Below are 20,853 nucleotides of genomic sequence, written 5' to 3' on the forward strand. Positions count from 1 at the left end.
CCACACGCTGCCCACCTCACACACACCGCTGCCTTCCTGGCTGCCGGAAACTGGGCGAGACAGCCTACCCTCTTACAGGGCATCACAGGAGCATCTGGCCCTCCACTGCCCCACCTTTGACCTCTGTGGTGTCACTGTGCTGCCCTGGGGACCCCAGGGTCAAGGGCTTGAGCTGCATGCCCAGCTGTGGCCCCTCCACAGAGTCCAGAACCAACCAAGGTCCTTGACTGCACAACCCTGGTTCTTGCCTCGCCTGAGAGTCTCTGCCCAAATGCAGCTGGAGTCCTTGCCCTGCCATGGAACTAGAGGTTGGTGAACCCTTAATGAGAGGGACTGTCACCCTGGTGTGTCGCCTGCCTCCTCTGAGCTCAACACCTGGGAACACTGCCTGGGAAGCAGCTGCACGGGCCGCCACACCCATGGCCTGCCAGCTCAGCCATTCAGGGGGCTCAGCACTTCACCTCCCTACCCCTCCATCGCAAGGTCTGAAGAGGGCAAGTGTGGGATTGCTGTCCTCACTGGAGGCCCAGGACAAGCCACCTGGGTGAGGAGAGCTGGCGAGAAAGGAGAACCATCCCTAGACACCTGTGTTTGAATGAGTCTGCTCAAGCCTCAGGTGATCGTGAGCGGTACCTCACCAGTTGGGGCCCTCTTTCACCCCACAGTGCTCAGCATAAGGGAACCCAGCATACACTGCAGCGGCTTAGTCTACACACGGGGAAACTGAGGCAGGCAGGGCCGTCATGCTCCCAGTCCCCCACACTACTGCATCAGGAGAACAGACACACAGGATGCTCCTTTGGGGCCCGGCCTTTAGGAAGAGTGCTTTAGGGCATAGCAAATCTGTACCCTTCAGCTTCCCTGTCCCTCCCTCACCTCTGAGGGTCATCATAGGCCGCCTCCCTCCTGCTCATGTAGCACTTCCTGGTCCTGATGCACTCAGGCCTCCCCGCCTTGCCTCTTGGAGGCCTTGGCATCCGGCAGTTTAGGGAACTTCCCTGGCTTTTCTTGGGGAGATTCCCCAGTGTCTTGAACCTTCCCAGCCAATCAGGAAATCCAACAACAGCAACCAGTTATTTCTGGAGGGTCCAACACATACCCAAGGGCTGATGGGTTCCCCTGTGCAACAGACACTGCCAAGGCTGTCACGGGACCTGGTTTTACATTTTTAATCTTCAGCTAGTAGTTTGTGTTTGTTTTTATGGAGCGAGTAATTCAGGACCATGGTGAGTGAGGTCAGCCAGACAGAGAATAAAGTTCTCCATCCCACCCCATCCTCAGTCCTTAGTTTTCCTCCCTTAAAGGCAGACATTGTTGCTAGATTTCGATTTTCATCCAGGGATATTCTGCACATGTGTATAAGCAAATCCATGTAGAGATTTACTAAACGAATGATGGCCTACCTAGGCACTGCTAGCACATCCCTTCTCTGACCTGACAGTCCTTTCTGAAGCTCTTTCCCCATCTGTAGGAGCAGACCGCCTCAGGCTTCCTTGTGTGAATGGGCCACCATTAGCCAGTCCCTGCTGCGGGGCGTTCAGGCTGTTTCTGCACCCTAAGCAATGCTGCAGCGAGTACCTCCCACATAACACCCTCTGCATGGGCAGGGACGTAGCTATAGGATCCAGCCCCGGAACTGCTGAACCAGAAGGTATACCCAAGATGCATTTTCTATTTTTGTTCTTGTTTTGAAAAGGTAACACATTCACATGGTTCGAAATCCAGAAGACAAAATAGATGTAAAAAATCTACCCCTTTCCCTCATTTTCCTCCCCAAAGGAAACCAATGTCATTATCCAAAGAGACTCAGCTTTGCCTAATGTGGAATTTTTCCCTTATGTAGAAATGGTAGCACAGAATACATGTTGGGCTTATATAGCAGAGGTTTTTCCATTATTAACCCATTACAGAGAGTGTCCTCATGCCTTTTTTTTTTTTCATTTTTTCATTTTTATTTCTTTTTTGAGATGGAGTCTCACCCTGTCGCCCAGGCTGGCGTTCAATGGCACGATCTCCGCTCACTGCAACCTCCGCCTCCCAGATTCAAGCGATTCTCCTGCCTGAGCCTCCCAAGTAGCTGGGATTACAGGCACCCGCCACCATACCGGCTAATTTTTGTATTTTTAGTAGAGACAGCGTTTCGCCATGTTGGCCAGGCTAGTCTCGAACTCCTGACCTCAGGTGATCCGACCGCCTCTGCCTCCTAAAATTCTGGGATTACAGGCATGAGCCACTGTGCCCAGCCGCCTTTTTTTTTTTTTTTTTTTTTTGAGACAGAATCTTCCCTCTGTCACCCAGGCTGGATTGCAGTGGTGCAATCTCGGCTCACTGCAACCTCCTCCTCCCAGGCCCAAGTGATTCTCATGCCTCAGCCTACCGAGTAGCTGGGATTACAGGAGCACACCACCACAGCCAGCTAATTATTTTTTTAATTTTTATTAGCGATGGGGTTTCACCATGTTGGCCAGGCTGATCTCGAACTCCCGACCTCAGGTGATCTGCCCGCCTCAGCCTCCCAAATTGTTTGGATTACCGGTGTAAGCCAACGCGCCTGACCTTTTATCTCTTTCTTTTCTTTTCCTTTTTTTTTTTGGAGATAGAGTCTCAAAAAAATCCAGTCTGTTGCTCAGGCTGGAGTGCAGTGGTGTGATCACGGCTCACTGCAGTCTTAACCTCCCAGGCTCAAGTGATCCTCCCACCTCGGCCTCCAGAGTAGCTGGGACTACAAGTGCGCACCACCACACCCAGCAAATTTTTGTATTTTTTTGTAGACAGGGTCTCGCCATGTTGCCCAGGCTGGTCTCAAACTCCTGGGCTCAATAACCCGCCTGCCTCAGCTTCCCAAAGGGCTGGGATTACAGGCATGAGCCATCGCGCCTGGCCCTTCCCGTGTTTTCAGTGTGTCTCTTTGCATATGTTTTTGAGCCACTTGTATGTCCCTTTCTGTGAGCTGTCTTCACATTTTGGGCCATTTTTCTATCTGATTATTGATCTTTTTCTTACTGATTTACCATTATTCCTCCCTATTTTGTTACTGCTTTTTACTTTTCCATGCTGAAATTGGGCTTTTTAAGATGTAATTTTCTTTTAATTTTTTCTTTCTAGTACTTGTCTGCTCTTCATTTTTGCATTTCAATCCTGTTCCATCTGGGCTTTCTGTAGGAATGAGGTAGGGATCCAACTTCCCCTTTTCCCCAGATGGTTCCCCACTTGTCTCCATGCCATTTACTGAATAATTCATCTTTTCCCCACAGATTTGAAATGCCATTTTTATCATATTCTAAATTTCCACATATATTTGGGTGTTTTTCTGGACTCTGTTCTATACCAGATAATTTGTCTATTCATGTTTTGATAACTTTTATTTTTATTTTTATTTATTATTTTTGAGACAGAGTCTCACTCCTGTCACCCAGGCTGTTGTGCAATGGCTTGATCTGAGCTCACTACAACTTCCACCTCCCAGGCTCAAGTGATCCTCCTGCCTCAGCCTCCCAAGTAGCTGGAACTACAGGTGAGAGCTACCACACCTGACTAGTTTTTGTGGTTTTTGTAGAGATAGGGTTTCCCCACATGGCCCAGGCTGGTCTCGAACTCCTGAGCTCAAGTGATCCACCCTCCTCAGCCTCGCAAAGTGCTGGGATTACAGGCATGAGCCACCATGTCCAACCATTTTTTTACTTTTTGAGTCAGGGTCTCACTCTGTCACCCAGGCTGGAGTGCAGTGGCACGATCATAGCTCACTGCAGCCTCGAACACCTGGGCTCCAGCAATCCTCCTGCTTCAGCCTCTCAAGTCATTGGGATTACAGGTGTGAGCCACAGCTCCCAGCCATGTTTTGATAACTTCTTGTACCCTCTTATTCCCATTTCATTCTATTTGAACTTTACAACTAGTTTGTCTTTAAAAAAAATTGATCATATTATTTGGATCACATCAAATGTTTACATTAATTTATGGAGAATGACCTTCTTGTAATGATGTCAATAACAATATTGGCTCTTTATATGTAAAGAACAGGAGTAGATGCTTTCCCATTGATTCAGGTTTTCTTTTATGTCTCTGTAATATTTTTTCTTCGTGTAAAAGTTCTTTTTTTTTTTTTTTGAGATGGAGCCTCCCTTTGTCACCAGGCTGGAGTGCAGTGGCATGATCTCAGCTCACTGCAACCTCCGACTCCCTGGTTCAAGCGATTCTCCTGCCTCAGCCCCCCAAGTAGCTGGGATTACAGGCACACACCACTACGCCCAGCCAATTTTTGTATTTTTAGTAGAGACGGGGTTTCAACATATTGGCCAGGCTGGTCTCAAACTCCTGACCTCAAGTGATCTGCCTGCCTCAGCCTCCCAAAGTGCTGGGATTACAAGCGTGAGCCACCGTGCCTGGCCGCCTGTTTCGTTTTTTTATTCGTGTTTCACTAGTTTTCCATTCATGTCCTCCTGCTATTCCAGAATCCCACATTCCACGTGGGACTCATGTCTCCTTATATCTGTGAGAGTTTCTCAGATATTCTTGGTGTTTCATGACCTTGACTGTTTCAAGGAGTCCTGCTTGGGCGTTCTGTAGAAGGTCCCTCAGTTTGGCTTTGTCAAGTGCTTTTCTCGTGATCAGCCTGGGATTATGGTTTTTTAGAAAAAATACTACACAGGTGCCTTTCCCTTTGCATCATAATCAGGGTGACATTCTATCAACATTTCTTGTCACCTCACGTTTGCCTGGATCGCCTGGCCAAGGTAATGTTTGCATGTTTGCAGTTTTCTCTACTGTCAAGTTACTTTTCCCTCTCTTTTTTATTTTATTTATTTTTTAAGACAGGGTCTCATTCTGTCCTCCAGGCTGGAGTGCAGAGGTACTCACTGCAGCCTTGACCTCTGGAGCTCAATTGATCCTCCCACCTCAGCCTCCCAAGTAGCTGGGACTACAGTCACACACCACCACACCTGGCTAATTTTGTTCATTATTATCATTTTTTTATTTTTAGTAGAGAGAGAGAAGGTCTCACTATGTCGCCCAGGCTGGTACTGAACTGGGCTCAAGTGATTCACCAGCCTTGGCCTCCCAAAGTATTGGGATTACAGGCATGAGCCACCGTGCCCAGCCATCCTCCTTTCTGTATGCTTTGGAAGCAAATAAGTAAATGCAGCTTACACTTTGGAAAGCGGGGTCAGGGAGTAGCTACATGAAAGTGTTTGGAATTCTTCTTTAAGGAAGACTTGTTTCTTCTCAGACGTATTTTTTTTCCCTGGGAGCAAGCAAGCTGAATGATCACATTTATTTATTTATTTATTTATTTATTTATTTATTCAGTCATTTATATCAGTTTGGACTCATGGATATTTATTTTATAATCTGAGCTTAATCCCATATAACATTATTTACTTTGTTGCTTGAATTGCTGCAGGTTTGGCCACTGGGACCTCCTTCCGGAAGGTTCCTATGTCCCTGTGACATACCACCATCCTCGTTTTTGGGCACTTCCTTCCTTTCTGCCACCATAAGTTGCTCCAGGATCATCTTGTACTGGTCCTGCCCCATCCCTAGAAGCAGTCATCTCTCCAAGGAGCCTGGTTCCTTTCACTGCAGAACAGTATTAGAAACCAAGAGTGGCCAGGCCGGGCGCAGTGGCTCACGCCTGTAATCCCAGCACTTTGGGAGGCTGAGGTGGGCAGATCACCTGAGGTCAGGAGTTTGAGACCAGCCTGGCCAACATGGTGAAACCCTGTCTCCACTAAAAATACAAAAGTTAGCCGGGCGTGGTGGCTCATACCTGTAATCCCAGCTACTGGGGAGGCTGAGGCAGGAGAATTGCTTGAGCCCAGGAGGCAGCGGTTGCAGTGAGCCGAGATCATGCCAAAGCACTCTATCCTGGCTGACAGAGTAAGAGACTCTGTCTCAAAAACAAAACAAAACAAAAATTAGCAGGGTGTGGTGGCAGGCGCTTGTAGTCCCAGCTACTCGGGAAGCTGCGACAGGAGAATTGCTTCAACCCAGAGGCCAAGGTTTCAGTGAGCTGAGATCACGCCACTGCACTCCAGCCTGGGCAACAGGGTGAGTCTCCATCTCAAAAAAAATAAGAAAAGAGAAACCAGGAGCAGCCGGGCGTGGTGACTCACGCCTGTAATCCCAGCACTTTGGGAGGCCCAGGCAGACTGATTGCTTGAGCCCAGGAGTTTGAGATGAGCAAAACCCTGTTTCTACAAAGAAATGCAAAAATTTAGCCGGGTGTGGTGGTGTGTGCCTGTGGTCCCAGCTACTCAGGGAGGATAAGGTGGGAGGATTGCTTGAGCCCTGGAAGTCAAGGCTGCAGTGAGCCGTGTTTGTGCCTCTGCATTCCAGCCTGGATGACAGAATGAGACCCTATTTCAAAAATAAATAAATAAAAAATAAAAAGGAAAAAAACAAGAGCTAGATGCTGGATGTATTCATGCCACTGGGTGTCACTTCTTCCAGGCCCTCAGCTGACATAGCTAGAAAATATATGTGTGTCTCTTTACCCACGTATACACACATATGCCTCCATTATGTTTTGTATTTGTAGCCATTTACATATAAAAATGGAAGTTTTATATGTACAAATTTTATCTCCCCAAACTTAACAGGTTGTCTTGTTTTTTCTCTTTGTATCATCTCATTGCATCCCACAGCTCAGTGAAGTCCAGAAAATTAATATTCCCTTCACAGAGAAAGAAGCTGAGAAGAAGAGGTGGTTTTTGTTTTTTTGTGTTTTGTTTTTTTGAGGTAGGGTCTTGCTCTGTCGCCCAGGCTGGTGTACAGTGGTGTGATCATGGCTCACTGTAGCCTTGACCTCCAGGGCTCAAGTGATCCTCCCACCTCAGCTTCCGAGTAGCTGGGACCACGTGTGTGCACCACCACACCCAGCTAATTTATTCATATATATATATATCTCTATATAATGTATTTATATTTATATTTATTTATTTTGAGACGGAGTCTCGCCCTGTCACCCAAGCTGGAGTGCAGTGGCGCGATCTTGGCTCACTGCAACCTCCGCCTCCCGGGTTCAAGCGATTCTCCTGCCTCAGCCTCCAGAGTAGCTGGGACTACAGGCCCCTGCCACCACGCCTGGCTAATTTTTGTATTTTTAATAGAGATGGGGTTTTGCCATGTTGGCCAGGCTTGTCTCAAATGCCTGACCTCTTGATCCCCCTGTCTCGGCCTCCCAAAATGCTGGGATTACAGGCACGAGCCACTGCACCCGGCCAATTTTAAAAATTCTTTATAGAGATGGGGTCTCACTACGTTGCCCAGGCTGGTCTGGAATTCCTGGGCTCAAGCGATCCTCCCGCCTTGGCCTCCCTAAGGTGCTGGAATTACAGGTGTCAGCCACTGCATCCCAGCCCGAGGTGCAGAGAACTTGCACCTCGAGAACTTGTAAGTAACTTGCACAGATGACACAGTTCTGGAAGGAGGTTTCAAACCCAAGAGAAGAAACTTTCAGAGGCTTGGAAGCCCAGCCCTGCCCAGCCTCCTTGTATCCTGATGGCTGGAAGACCAGCCCAGCCCTCAAGAGCCTGCCTGGCTGTGATCAGTGAGAGTCATCATGAGGATGTCCCCCCACTACACCCCAAGCATGTGAGCTGTGGAGGATCCCCCCATTCGTAGCTCCAGGAGGTGAGTTACTGGTGGTGTGGAGCCATGATTCATGGCCAGGACAGACCATAATTAGTGGTCACTGGTGTGGCCCCGCAAAGGAGTCCAGAACAAACACCCCCTGGGAGCTGGATGAAGTCTGGGGTGCCTGACTCCAGGGATGGGTCGGAATCAGGCCCAGCTAGGAAGAAGCACATGGGTGAAGGCCAGGTGGCTGGTGTTAGGAGCCTGTGGGCAATGAACTGGAGAAAGTAGAATTCCCCACCTGGTGCCTGCCCCTGCCCAGCCCTCCCCACCTTCTGTGGCTTGATCCTTTGGGGCTCAGTATAAGCCCCTCAACTGCCGCTGGGCTGGTGCTTCCCCTGGGCCTCCTCATCTCCCCAGGCCTGAACCGGCCCAGAGCGCCTGTCTTCACCTGTCCCTGCCTAGCTGCGTGTCTGTCTCTTTCTCCCTGCCACAGAGGGTAGGCAGGACCACCTTGGCCACTGTGTGCCTAGTGCCAGTCTCCTCTGCTGAAGGAGAAGATGTGTGCATGGTTGGCAGGTGGTCCCTGGAGCCCTGGATAGGGGCATTCAAGGAGTGCCCAGGAGGCCCCTGGAGAATAGGGATTGGAGGGGGGCAGCAGGCAGAAGCCCCACAGCCCTTCCTTGGGGAAGGAGTGAGGGGACTGATGAGAGAACCCTGAAATCCACATCCCAGGCAGACAGGCAGCTTGAGTCCCCCAGCCTGCTTTTCTTTGGGAAGCCTGGCACAGGGCTGCACACTCCCATTAGGGTTCAGCTCAGCCCCTGTGGATGGGGGGCTCCACGAGGCCTAGAGACCTCCCCCAAGCCCCGGCAGACAAGGGGCTGAGTGGTCACTGGGGGTTGAGCTCCAGTTGAGCACTTCCTGAGAACGCTCTGGGTCCAGATGAAGCCAGGCTTCTCAGAAAGCCGGACTCTGGAACCCAAGAGCCTGGGTTCCAGAAACACATACTGGGAGCCAGAGATGCCTCACACACAGCTCTGTTTGCAATGTTAGAAGGAGAAGCAAGGAAGGTTTTCCAGAGAAAGAATACCCAGGGTTAGGTGGGAGTGCGCCTAACATTGAGAAGAGCTTACAAAAGACTGTCCTGGCCAGGCACGGTGGCTCAGGCCTGAGACCCCAGCACTTTGGGAGGCTGAAGCGGTTGGATCACCTGAGGTCAGCAGTTCAAGACCAGCCTGACCAATATGGTGAAACCCTGTCTCTACTAAAAAATACAAAAATTTGGCCGGGCGCGGTGGCTCAAGCCTGTAATCCCTGCACTTTGGGAGGCCGAGACGGGCGGATCACGAGGTCAGGAGATCGAGACCATCCTGGCTAACATGGTGAAACCCCGTCTCTACTAAAAAATACAAAAAACTAGCCAGGCGCGGTGGTGTGCGCCTGTAATCCCGGCTACTTGGGAGGCTGAGGCAGGAGATTCGCTTGAACCCGGGAGGCGGAGCTTGCAGTGAGCTGAGATCTGGCCACTGCACTCCGGCCTGGGCGACAGAGCGAGACTCCGTCTCAAAAAAAAAAAAAAAAAAAAAAAAATTAGCCAGGGGTGGCGGTGTGTGCCTGTAGTCCCAGCTACTCTAGAGGCTGAGACAGGAGAATTGCTTGAACCCAGGAGGTGGAGGTTGCAGTGAGCCAAGATCGCACCCCTGCACTCCAGCCTGGGCAACAGAGCGAGACTCCATCTCAAAACAAACAAGACTGTCCTAGTGTCAACTTTTCAGACTTCTGGGTTTTGTTGTTGTGTTGCTGAGTGCCTTGTTATTTACTCCTTGCCTTGTTCCGCAAAGGAATTGAAACAGCTCACAAAACCCAGAAGCCTGAAAAGTCAAAAACTCAGAAGTTTGGCTGGATGTGGTGGCTCACGCCTGTAATCCCAGCACTTTTGGAGGCTGAGGAGGGAGGATCGCTTAAGCCAGGAGTTCAAGACCAGCCTAGGCAACATAGTGAGATTCTACCTGTATAAAACGTAAAAATAAACAAATTAGCTAGATGTTATAGCATACACCTGCAGTCCCAGCTATTGAGAGGCTGAGGCAAGGAGGATCACTTGAACCCAGGGGGTTGAGGATGCAGTGAGCTATGATGACACCACTGCACTCCAACTTGGGTGACAGAGCAAGACCTTATCTCAAACAACAACAACAAAACCCAGAAGTCTGAAAAGTTACAATGTGAAAGAGGACATCAAATGAAAGGAAAAATCATGGTAGGAAAGAAAGATGAAGGCAGCAGTCCCCACTCACTGAGCTAGAAGACCTGGAACACTGGACAGAGGTGGTTCTGAGCTCCCTAGTGGCTGAGGAGAGGAGTGAAAGCAGATCCCAGTCCCTGATCCAGCATGAGAGGATGAAAGCACAGCCATTGTTCTGGAGACACTTTCTGGTTGTCATCATGGACAGGCTCCCTGGAGACTGTGCCTCCTCCCGCTTCAGGATTTAGCTCTTCTACTTCCCCTGGGCTGGGGTGGGTCTGTGCTTTGACAGTCCCTAGATCTCGTGTTCTAGAACCCTCTCTCCCAAAGCAGAACTTTTTTTTTTTTTTCTGTTTTCTGTTTTTTAAATCCATTTCAGCCTCCTGACAAGCAATAAGAGTTGGAATATTTGTTGAGGGGATGAATAAATGAACTCCTTAGTCAGTGCAGAGGTATCTGTGCATTGAGGCCATTTCTTGAGCATTGTCATGTGCAGGTCAGAGATGTGGGAGCCCCACACAGCAGGGAGGAGAGCAGAGGCGGAGGATGGGGGGCTGGGCTAACCTAGGCTTTCCAAGCTGTGATGGGGCAGGAGCTTCTCCACTAGCTCCAGGAAGGGGGAACTTGGGCTCTGGGCGCCTGTTTTGAAGAGGTTGCACCCCTTTGAGGGGACCTACGGGTTGCAACTCACGCAGGAAACGTGACCTTAGCAGTGAGGGCGGTGGAGTGGGCCAATTTCTGGATCTTTCTCTATTTAGTCACCTCCAGCCTTGTTGGGACAGGGATCTGGGGCTACGCCGCTGTGGTCTCGGCACCTTCTGTCCCCACTTCCCCTCGAGGACGGCCGTTTGAATATTGTCTAGTGTGGGCCATTTACCCCCGTGGGCAGAAGGAAGGTAGGAGGGACTTCAGAGGAGACTTCAAGGGCCCCCCCACTGCCCTTCTAACCTTGCAGATTCCCCTCTGGGGCCTGTTTCCTCTTCTCTCAACCAGCGATGCCAGGCTGAGGCTGTCGGTTCGAGAATCACGTAGGTAATAGCTTAGTAAAGGGCCTGGCACATAGTAGGCTCTCAAGAAAAGGTCGGAGCCTCTTGAGGAGTCTGCCTGTGATGGATGCGGAGCACAGACCCAGCGCAGTGCGGCGATTCGCCCAAGGTCACACAGCCGCCCCCCGAATTCGGACCCCGGGCGGCCTGACCCCGGGGCCAGGGCTTGTCGGGTGCCAGCGTGGGGGCGAGCAGTGTTTGGAAGAGCGGCCGCGGCCGTGGGTGGGAAGGGGCTTCTATTTTGGAACGAGTGAGAGGAGCGGGACACGCGGAGGGGGTAAGGGAGGGGTGGGCTCTCTGCGGCATCTCTGTCCCCCAGTCACCTTCCTGCAACCCTTCCTGGGAGGGGCGTTCTGGGCGGTGGGGGAAGGTGGGAGGGGCGGGCGGTTACCTCATCGCCGCCTCCGGGAGGCCCCGCTCGCTCGCGCCGCCGGCTGGGGCGGCGACTCCAGGCGCGGAAGCCAGAGAAGGACAGAGGCACAGAGGCTCCGGGAGGCAGTGCTGCCCCCCGCGTCCCGCACCGCTGCGGGACCCGTGCCGCGAGGGGGGCGGACTTCGGGGCCCCGCGCGGCCGCCGGCACCTGGGTTGGCGCTGCGGAGCGGAGGCAGTGTCTGAGCGCCGCTCCGGGTCTGCTCTCTCCCGAGCTTCGGCACCCGCCCGAGCCGCTCGCGCGTCCGCCACCTGTCTGCCCACTCCGTTGTCTGTCCGCCCTCCCGCCGCCAGCTCCGGCCTCGGGCCTGCCCTCTCCGGTCTCCGTGTTCCGGGGTCGACGAGAAGCGCGGCGGGGCCGGGGCGCACCGGGCAGGGCGCGCGGGGCGCACGGCCGGGGGGCGCACGGCGCGGCGCCGGCCCATGAGGCTTTCCAGAGCGGAGAGCGGCAGCGCCGGCCGGCCATGGGGGGCAGCCTGCGGGTGGCCGTTCTAGGCGCTCCGGGCGTGGGCAAGACGGCCATCATCCGCCAGTTCCTGTTCGGTGACTACCCCGAGCGCCACCGGCCCACGGACGGGCCCCGCCTCTACCGACCCGCGGTGCTGCTCGACGGCGCCGTCTACGACTTAAGCATCCGCGACGGCGACGTTGCTGGCCCCGGCTCGAGCCCTGGGGGTCCGGAGGTAGCGGCTCGAGGAGCGGGCAGGGGCGTGTGACAGCGTGAGGGGTGTGTGTGCTCGGTGCACACGTGCGTGTCCGCGTGGAGGCCTCGGGCGCCTGGCTGTGCTCCGGGATGGAGGGATGTGTGTGCTTCCTGGGATACTTGCGTTTCAGCCCTTCCCGCCGACATGGAGACTCCCAAGCCCAGGCTGGAGGCAGGGCGATTTTGCCCAGGGGGGTTCCCTTGCTCCTGAGAGCGCCTCCACCTTGCCTGCCTCGGCTGGGGGGTGTGGAGCAGCTCGTGGTGGTGCATAGCGGTGCCTTTCCGGGAGTGTGGCGTTTTGTGTTTGGGGCCTTGAGCAGAGCTACAATGGGAGAGACTGGGGTCAGGGGTAGGGGTGTACTTACTACGGGGGCTGGTGGAGGGGTTCATTCTCTGCCCCCTCATTCCTGTGCCCTGGAGCGAAGGCTCGTTTAGTAATTTGTGCAAAGTAAAGGACAGACCTCCGACCCTAGAGCAGTGAAGAAGAAAGGGCAGACAGGATTAAGCAGGGCTTCCTGGAGGGGGTGGCATTTGAGCTGAACCTGGAAGACCGAGTGAAGTTCTGAGTAAAGGGAGTGGCAAAAGCATAGCAGGTGGAAAGACCAGCAGGTGCTTACGCCAGGGGTATAAACGGTTACAGCTGACAACGTGGGGGCGTGGTGGACCACGGGGCTCCGGGCGGCCACGGGCTTTGGAATTAGTCTTAGAGGCAGTGGTAAACACTGAAGGCATCTAGGGAGGAGAGTGGCCTGAACCGAGTTGGGGAAAGCTGAAAAGAGGAAGATTCTGGGTAAACAGAGGGGAGACCAAGGATGTAGGAGGGTGGCTGACAGGCTCCAGGCACGATTTGGAAAATTTTACCCTGGTAGTCATGAGGAGACAGGGCCCGGGAAACTTGGGGGAGGGGCGCAGAGGTCTGGATGGAGGTGATGTTGGCCTGAGGATGAACTAGGTTTAGCGTCCAGGCCCCTGCAGAGGGTTCGAGAGCGGGAGAGTGGAAAGGAGGCTTCCGCAAACCCTGGCCTCCTGTCCCCAGGAGTGGCCAGACCCTAAGGACTGGAGCTTGCAGGACACGGACGCCTTCGTGCTCGTCTACGACATCTGCAGCCCGGACAGTTTCGACTACGTGAAGGCCCTGCGGCAGCGCATCGCGGAGACCAGGTGGGGGCGCGGCAGGTCTGGCGGTGGGGAGCTAGGGCAGGTCTGGCCCGGCCTTTGCCTGAGGGGAGTGTGTAGGGTCTCCCAAAGTCGTGGGCCGGGTCTTAGGCCTTCGCCCGTGGGAAGGTCTTCAGCTGTATGTGCTCTTTTGCCCACATGGGCCTGGAGTTCGGGGAGGGCCTCTGGCTGTAGAAGGGAATGCGCCTGCGTGTGTATACCCACTGGGGGAATTCTCCGGCCGTGGGGTCCCCGGCACCGCGTCTCTCATCTCCATTCGGCCCCCAGGCCGGCGGGCGCGCCCGAAGCGCCCATCCTGGTGGTAGGCAACAAGCGAGACAGGCAGCGGCTGCGCTTCGGACCGCGGCGCGCGCTGGCCGCCCTGGTGCGCAGGGGCTGGCGCTGCGGCTACCTCGAGTGCTCGGCCAAGTACAACTGGCACGTGCTGCGTCTCTTCCGCGAGCTGCTGCGCTGCGCTCTGGTGCGGGCGCGCCCTGCACACCCGGCCCTGCGCCTGCAGGGGGCGCTGCATCCAGCGCGCTGCAGCCTCATGTGACCCAATTGGACAGTACCATCCATGGGCCCCACCTTGTGACTGGGACAACCAGGGACCTGGATTGGACAGGATCGCCCAACTTCACTGGGACTGGACAGGGCAATCTCCGCCCTGATTGGATGAGGCCTAAGCGACGGGCCCCTTTTTGAACCTCATTGGACCCAACCAGGTCCCAAGCTCCATTGGAGATGACCAGTCCTTTCTGGGACCTCAGCGGGTCACAGTCCCATTGGATGGAAAGGACTTGGCTATGAATTTGGAAACGCGAGGCCTGCTCCTGGAGCTTCACTGGACATATTCTTTATGCCACTCCTATCGCAGGATAATAAACGGGAAAATAATTGAGTGCACCTGGGATTTCTGGGCGGGGCGGGATAACGCTTTAAATCTAGAGGTCAGAGCTGCCAGGCTTGACCTCCAGGCAGTTAACTTCAGGGTCCTCGAAAAGGTCTGAACGGCCCCAACGCGGAGTCCCCAAGAAACAGACAGGTGGCTGGAGCAAAACTTTACTGTCAGAGGCTCTGCTGGGCCACAGGTCTTCAGGACACCGGGCTGGCCCGGCCTCCTCTAAGGCATTCAATAATATTAGTAATTAAATAGCAACGCTCATCCCCCAATCGGAATGTACAACAGAGGTCCCATTGTGCCATGTGGTCCCAAGGGGTCTGGTCCCATGAGGTCTGGTACTCAAGAGGCAGAGGGGGCTCCCTGATGCAGAGGGGTTAAGGCCACAAAGGAAAAGAAGGGATGGGGTCTGGGGACAGTGAGCTGGTCCATCACATCCAGGAATCTGGCTCAGCCCTTGGGGTGACTGAGTGCAGGGCATGCCAGGTCCCAAGCTCTGCGGGTCCGGAGGGGCGGCGGGGGCCCCGAGGCGTGGGGATGCGTGAGGGTTTACGGTCTGGCTGTGTGTCCATCCGACCCCGTGCCCAGGTCCTCAAGGGTTCGGGGCCAGCCAGGGAGCTCCCAGGTGCATCTAGTGGCCCCCCCATGCCAGGGCAGGGGCTGCCTTCATCGGAAGAGCTGGAAAGGGCTTGGCTTCGCGGCCCAGGCAGGCCATTGGCCGTCCGGCCAGAGTCCCCAGGTTGGCCACATTTGCCACCCAGGACGCTGAGGGACGAAGAGGAGGAACTGGAGGAACAGTAGGCAGAGTCAGGAGCTGGAGGGTCAGGGGCCCGAGCTGGGTCAGAGGCTGGTCCAGTGGGAGTCACGCTAGCAACAGCCTCAAGAGCCCGGGCATTGGCCAGGAACTCCTCTTCCAGGCGCCGAAACAGCTGCTGCTCCTGCTGCGGGTCGAGCTGCAGGGGTGTGCGGAAGATGCTGGCCGGTGTGGTGCCCAACTCTGGACTGGGGCTGGAGACCCGTGAAAGCCGGGGTGCTGCAGGGCTGCGGGCACGGGGAGTCTGGGGGGTGCTCCTGCCCGAGCCCCCAGTGCCCCTGCCCCTTGGCACCCATGAGTGCTGCCCGTCTCGATCCCTGCGCACAAGCAGCACAGCCTGCTCCTCGCGGCTCTGGCTCCGGGCCCGCCGGGCAGGGCTGGGGGCTGACAACTGGGCTCCCCTGCCTCCTGGGGCCCCCCGGGGCCGGCCCCGATCCAGCCGGTCTCGGGACTGGCTGCGCAGGGCAGGAGGCCGTCTCGGAGAGGCCGGGGTGCCTGTGGTCAGCCGCCGGCTGGGTCGCTCCCTCCGGGGGCCAGTGCCTGTGTCATCACTGCGGGTACCAAGGGGGCCGCTCTGGGCGGAGGAGGCTGAGGAGTCACTGTCCCCGGAGTAGCGGCGGGAGCGGGGATGGGGGGGCAGCTGATCCCGGGGCCTGGGGCAGGGGGACAAGAGAGACAAATGGGGTACCACGGAAGGACTGGCATACAGAACAGGCAGGGAGAGGAACAGCAGGGTATGTGGCTGGTGGACGGGGCTGTCAGGGGCATCGGTCTGTCCTGGGGACTTCCAGGGAGAAGTGAGCAGCTTCCTCTAGCCACCCAGGGCCCCAAAAACCACGGAAGAAGAAGTTTCCTGGGCTCTAGACACCCCCCTTCAAAGAACGGGCCAGAGGAAGCAAAAGCTGGACTGGCTGCCGCCCAGCCACAGGGCCCGCCCCAGCTGTGTTGGTTTGGTTGTGTTGCCATGGAGATGGGAAGCTAGGCCCGCCCCCACCCACGGGAACTTTTCCCAGGGTGTGAGTCACTCTGGCGCACAGGCAACCCGTCATGCAGGCCAGGGCTGACGCCCCCCAACCCTCTGGACCCTCACCCCTCGTCCTCCTGCATCTCACCTGGGCGGGGTCTCAGGCCCCTCCTTTGTGCTTCGTAAGCTAATGGGAGTCATCTCAGGTCGGGAACCCCGGCGCTCACTCCCGGGAACTGGGCTAGCAGGGCGGGGACTGGGAGTGGGCGACACCCTCTGCGGAGAAAAGGTACGGACCCTCGGCTGGGGTGGGCGATGAGCTGCAGGGAGAGAGGATAGGCAGCATGTGAGGGACGTAGCCACACAAGCGAGTCCCCTGCCCATCTACCCCCAGCCCCACCCCGGCACTGACCGGTGGAGGAGCAGCGGCACGGGTCGTGCTTGTCCAGGTAATGCTCCAGCGTGTCCCAGCCACCACCCACTCGCACCATCACGTGGCTCCTCAGCACCTGCAGGCGTGGGCAGGTCATGGCTGTGCCCCAGGCGCCCGGCAGCCCACCACCTTGGCTGCTGCCCACTAGAGCGGCCCCTGGCCCTTACCCGCACAAAGATGAGCAGGCTCGAGTCCCCCACACGGTACTTCCCCTCCGAGACCTTGATCATGGGGAACTGATCGGGGCAGGTGCAGCGGCCCAGGATCTCCCTCACCTGAGGCCAGAGAGAGGGTAGGGGTCAGAGGTCAAGTCCTCTTCCTGGGGCTTAATGTCAGCCATTCCAGGATCAGGAGGAAGTCAGGCCTTCCAGGGAAGTGGATGGAGGCAGTGTTACCCCAGATGGGATACAGCTTCCACACATGACCTTTCTTTTCTTTCTTTTTTTTTTTGAGACGGAGTTTCACTCCTGTTGCCCAGGCTGGAGTGCAACATTGTGATCTCTGCTTACTGCAACCTCTGCCTTCCAGGTTCCAGCAATTCCCCTGCCGCAGCCTCCCGAGCGGCTGGGATTACAGGCATGTGCTACCACGCCTGGCTAATTTTGTATTTTTAGTAGAGATGGGGTTTCTCCATGTTGGCCAGGCTGGTCTCGAACTCCTGACCTCAGGTGATCTGCCCACCTCGGCCTCCCAAACTGCTGGATTACAGGCGTGAGCCACCACGCCCGGCCCACACGTGACCTTTTACCAGCTCCCCCTTCTTGGCTCTCTGGGCCCAGGGAGCTCCCAGGATGAGATGATGGGGCTGTGGTCATGCCATGGTCTGAGACCCAGTGAGGAACATCCCACAGCTCCTAGAGCTGGGGAAACCCCAGAGCCTGTCCTCACTCCCCCTTCACCCACTTCCCAGACAAGAAGGCTGGGGCCCACAGGAAGGCCAGGCGGGCTGTAGGACACAGGCGCAGGGGGTCCCATGCCCCTGGGTGGGCACTGATGCGGAGGGGTACCACAGACACGTGGGACACACAGGCCACTGGCTGGGTGAGCACGTACCACATACAGCGCCCCACCAGAGCCAGAGCTGCCAAGCTGGCTATGTGGGCAGCCCTGCCCGCCTCCCTGCCCACAGCGGCAGCAGTGCCGCCAGAGGAAATAAGCAGGTGGAGCCTTGAGTGACCCTGGCCCAGGACAGGGGGTGGGGCCCCAGGCTCTGCCCACTGCCATCCGCTATCTGCCTCCCAGGCAGGCACATTGTAGTCCTGACCTTCCGATAAGAAGGAAACTCTTGGTCCAGCCGTTGGGGGTGGCAGGGGCCACCCACATCCTGGGAGAGAAGAGAGTTGGGGGCAGGGCCCGGCACCTTCTATGCTTAGAATCCTGCAGCTCCAAACAGGATCCTCATCCCAGCAACAGCAGCAACCTGGCTAGGCTTCCCAAGGGTGCCTGGGGAGTGGGGAGATCTGCAGAGCCCCCCGGGGTACCTACTGTGTGGCAGGCACCTTGCCCAGGGCTTTCCATGCCTCATCTCAACTGAGCATCACAGCACCCACTCAACCTCGAGCCTCCCTGAGGTTCTGGGCACATCTGCCTAAGACTAAGTGCAGGGAGGGCACAGAGGAGGCGCCCCAATCATGCAGTCCCCCAGAAGAAGGAATGCACAAGCTCAGTTGAGGCACAGTTAGCACCCAAAGTGAGGGAGGATCGTGCCAGGAGCCCGCATCCTGTCCCAGGCCCGGCTGGGCTGCGTCATCTCCCCAGCACCTCCCTCTCTGTGGGCTACCCATTTCCTTGGGGTCAGGTATACATTCCTTGATTTGGTGCTCAACATGTGCACTCCTTTTGTGGGGCAGGCTGTTCTGCAGATAGCAGGGTGGACCCTGGGAGGTTCAGGGACAGATTGCAGGCACTAGCTGTGCTGTCGGGTCCCTGGCGCCTGGTGCTGGGGGACTCACCAGCTCGTCGAGGTTGCGCAGGTCGCTGGGTGTCATGCGGGGGCCACGGGCAGGAGTCCCTGGTGCAGGGGTGGTTTCAGTGGTGTCCTCCCCAGCAGCAGGGGCGTTGGGGGCTGGGGGTGCAGCACGCAGCTCCCGCTCAATCTCTTGCTCGAACTGCACGAGGCGTGGGGCAAGCAGGCCCAGGCGGGCCCCACGCCGTGCCACCTCCAGCAGGCACAGCACCACACTCTTCTCGTTCTTGCGAAGCACCAGGTCCTCAGTCTCAAACATGAGCACCTCCGGCACACCCAGCTCCGTGCGGCACCAGCCGATGAAGGTGGCCACGTTGTCGCGGGCCATGAAGGAGCCAGGCACTACACTGTGTGCCTGGAAGGCCACACCTCGGGCCGGTCGGGCAGCTGCCAATGCACGGGCAGCCTCGGTCACGGCGTTGGCATGTTGGCACAGAGTCGTGCCCGTGGCCAGCCCCGTCAGGAAGCCATCACCACCACCCGGGAGACCCAGGCCGTACAAGGCATTGAGCCACTCGGCCAGGTCCTCCTTCATGGCCTCCACGTAGGCCTCACTGGAACGAAATGGCCGCACGCTCTTGGCCGCCGAGCCCGCGATGCCCGCCACCGGGTCCGCCATGCCCGGACCCGCCGAGTCACTGTAGGCAGGAACACAGGTCAGGATCGCTGTGGGGACGCAGTAAGGGCTCAGTACAAACTAAGCTGCTGGCCACCTGCACCAGTCTGTCACTTAGGGCAAATGCCTGGTTTACATGTTGGCTCTGGGAAATGTCGGTGCTCCAAGTTTCCTCATCTGCGAAATGGGTACAGTAACATTCCCTGCCTCATGGGACTCTATGGGATAATTTTTATAAACTTAAGGTCCATTAAGTGTTTGCTGTGTGACTTTTTGGGGTGCAAACTGGGGCTTGGCTGGGGCCTCCCTCTCAGGCAGGGAGGTGCCCATTGTGAAGGGCTGGGACCTAGAGAAGTGAAGGCAACGGCTAGGGCCCCCAGAGGACACGAAGGGAACCCAGGTCCTGACCTCAGAGTGGGTTATGTGCATGGCTCAGGGCTGGTGCCCACCCCACGTCCTGCGGGAAGGTCCCCGCGCCTGCCTTGGCCCCCTTCCATAAGGGCTGTGCCATCATTAACAACAACATAGCAGCAGCAATAGCGTAACAGCACAACCGCACTAGGGCTGAGCGGGCGGAGGCATTATCTCCATTTTACAGATGAGGAAACTGAGGCGCAGAAAGGGCCGAGCTCGTGAAGGTCGCAGAGCTGTGGGTGGAGGAGCCCGGGCGTGCAGGCGGCGCAGCGTGGCCGGTCTCGGCGATCCGGGGCCAGGGCCAGGCCCCGCCTCCTCCAAGAAGCCTCCCGAGCGCCCCAGGCCGGTGCCAGCTGGGCCAGGACTCAGAGCGGCCTCCGCAGGCCCCGCCGGTGCTCGGGCCTGGGCCCAGAGAGGGCGCGGGGCCGCCCAAGGTCACACAGCCCCGGGGAACAGAGGCCGCGGACGTCGCTTCCCGGCCCTCCGCCCCCGTCCATGCGCACCAGGCAGGGAGTGCTGGGGGTCCCCGCGCTCACCTGGCTCATCCCGCGGCTCCGGGGAGCATCGCCCCGGCGGGGGCCGGAGCCGGGCCGGGCCCGCCGCAGGGAGGCGCCGCCCGAGCCGCAGCTCGATCTGTCCCGCGCCGCGGCCTCCTCCTCGCCGCCGTCTCCGCCCCGCCTCCCTGGAATTCGGATCCGGCCCGGAGCGGGCGGGCGGGGCTGCGCGCTCTTAAAGGGGCCGCCCCTTTCCCGAGTCGGCGGGGCAGACAGGGGAAGAGCTGGGGTCTCCCCACGCGATCGGGCCAGGAATCCCGGGTCTTCAAGCGCTCTCGACGCAGAGGGCCCCAGGGTCCCCAGACAACTGCGACCGGCCCAGGCGCCCCACCCCCACGCAGCCTAGTACCCGGGGCCCCGTCCAACCTCTTTGATCCCCTGGGGAGGAGGTTGGGTCCTTTTAATCCTCCGCCTCCCCGGACGGTGGGCTCCCCGGGCTGGCGCACAGCACGGCCTGTTCCCAAGATGAAGTCAGGAAGCGATAGCGGCTGGGGGCTGCGAAGTCACCTCCTCCCGGGTGGACCTCCCCTGGCCAGATAACCGGCACCGCCGCGGGGAGCGGAGGATGGCCCTGGTGACTGAGGGCTCCTTGTGCTCACGGAGTGCTCGGTTTTGACCTTGAGATGAGGGGAACCGGTTTTACAGATGAGGATACTGAGACTTAGAGAAGTAGGTAGATGGCCAAGGCCAGAGTTCCGCACAGAACAGGGGACGGGGGCATCGGAGGCCCGCCGGACACGGGAGGGTTAAGCCCCACTAGGCTCTTTTTAAACTGCAGTGGACAGACCGCCGGGATCAGCGGGAAATCCTGCCCCCTGCTGCTGCCGGCTGGGTTGGGCGGGACGCCGGGCGGGTCTGGGCGGCAGCCATGCTACACGGGCGGGGCCGGCCTACAGGGAAGCGCTGCCAACCACAGCCAGGCTCAGAGCTCCAATAAATCTCCTACTGTGTGCTACCAAGACTGCTCTGCGCCCTTGACCTGAATGGACTGGCGTGTCACCTCTGTGAGGGACACTCATGCCCAACCAGGGCGC

At 57.0% G+C, this 20,853-nt stretch overlaps 2 protein-coding genes and 1 long non-coding RNA gene across 5 annotated transcripts; 2 read left to right on the forward strand and 1 right to left on the reverse strand.

The window, feature by feature from the left end:
* The first annotated feature begins 1,541 nt into the window (after nt 1-1,541).
* On the forward strand, nt 1,542-3,493 carry LOC140709113 (uncharacterized). The gene is made up of 3 exons (XR_012089496.1): nt 1,542-1,651; nt 3,106-3,169; nt 3,396-3,493. It is a non-coding gene; the product is annotated as an uncharacterized lncRNA (long non-coding RNA).
* Nucleotides 3,494-11,245: 7,752 nt separating this feature from the next.
* On the forward strand, nt 11,246-14,058 carry RASL10A (RAS like family 10 member A). Of its 2 annotated transcripts, XM_007975314.3 has the most exons (3): nt 11,314-11,982; nt 13,039-13,163; nt 13,446-14,058. In XM_007975314.3, the coding sequence occupies exons 1-3, from the start codon at nt 11,764-11,766 to the stop codon at nt 13,711-13,713; spliced, it is 612 nt and encodes a 203-aa protein (XP_007973505.3). In that variant the 5' UTR covers nt 11,314-11,763; the 3' UTR covers nt 13,714-14,058. The 2 variants fall into 2 exon arrangements, with proteins under 2 accessions (XP_007973504.3, XP_007973505.3); XM_007975313.3 differs by having other exon boundaries at nt 11,246-11,982; nt 13,039-13,818.
* A 147-nt stretch (nt 14,059-14,205) lies between these two features.
* GAS2L1 (growth arrest specific 2 like 1) lies at nt 14,206-20,305 on the reverse strand. 2 transcript variants are annotated; one of them, XM_007975311.3, is made up of 6 exons: nt 19,802-20,305; nt 18,222-18,873; nt 16,437-16,544; nt 16,249-16,345; nt 15,985-16,156; nt 14,206-15,525 (listed from the first exon to the last, which is right to left on the reverse strand). In XM_007975311.3, exons 2-6 carry the CDS (start codon nt 18,852-18,854, stop codon nt 14,490-14,492), a joined length of 2,046 nt encoding a protein of 681 aa, XP_007973502.1. In that variant the 5' UTR covers nt 18,855-18,873; nt 19,802-20,305; the 3' UTR covers nt 14,206-14,489. The 2 variants fall into 2 exon arrangements, with proteins under 2 accessions (XP_007973502.1, XP_007973503.1); XM_007975312.3 differs by having other exon boundaries at nt 18,222-18,901; nt 19,802-19,933.
* Nucleotides 20,306-20,853: the final 548 nt, after the last annotated feature.

The sequence above is a fragment of the Chlorocebus sabaeus genome, chromosome 19 (assembly GCF_047675955.1).
Source record: "Chlorocebus sabaeus isolate Y175 chromosome 19, mChlSab1.0.hap1, whole genome shotgun sequence".
In the NCBI taxonomy this organism is placed as follows: Eukaryota; Metazoa; Chordata; class Mammalia; order Primates; family Cercopithecidae; genus Chlorocebus; species Chlorocebus sabaeus.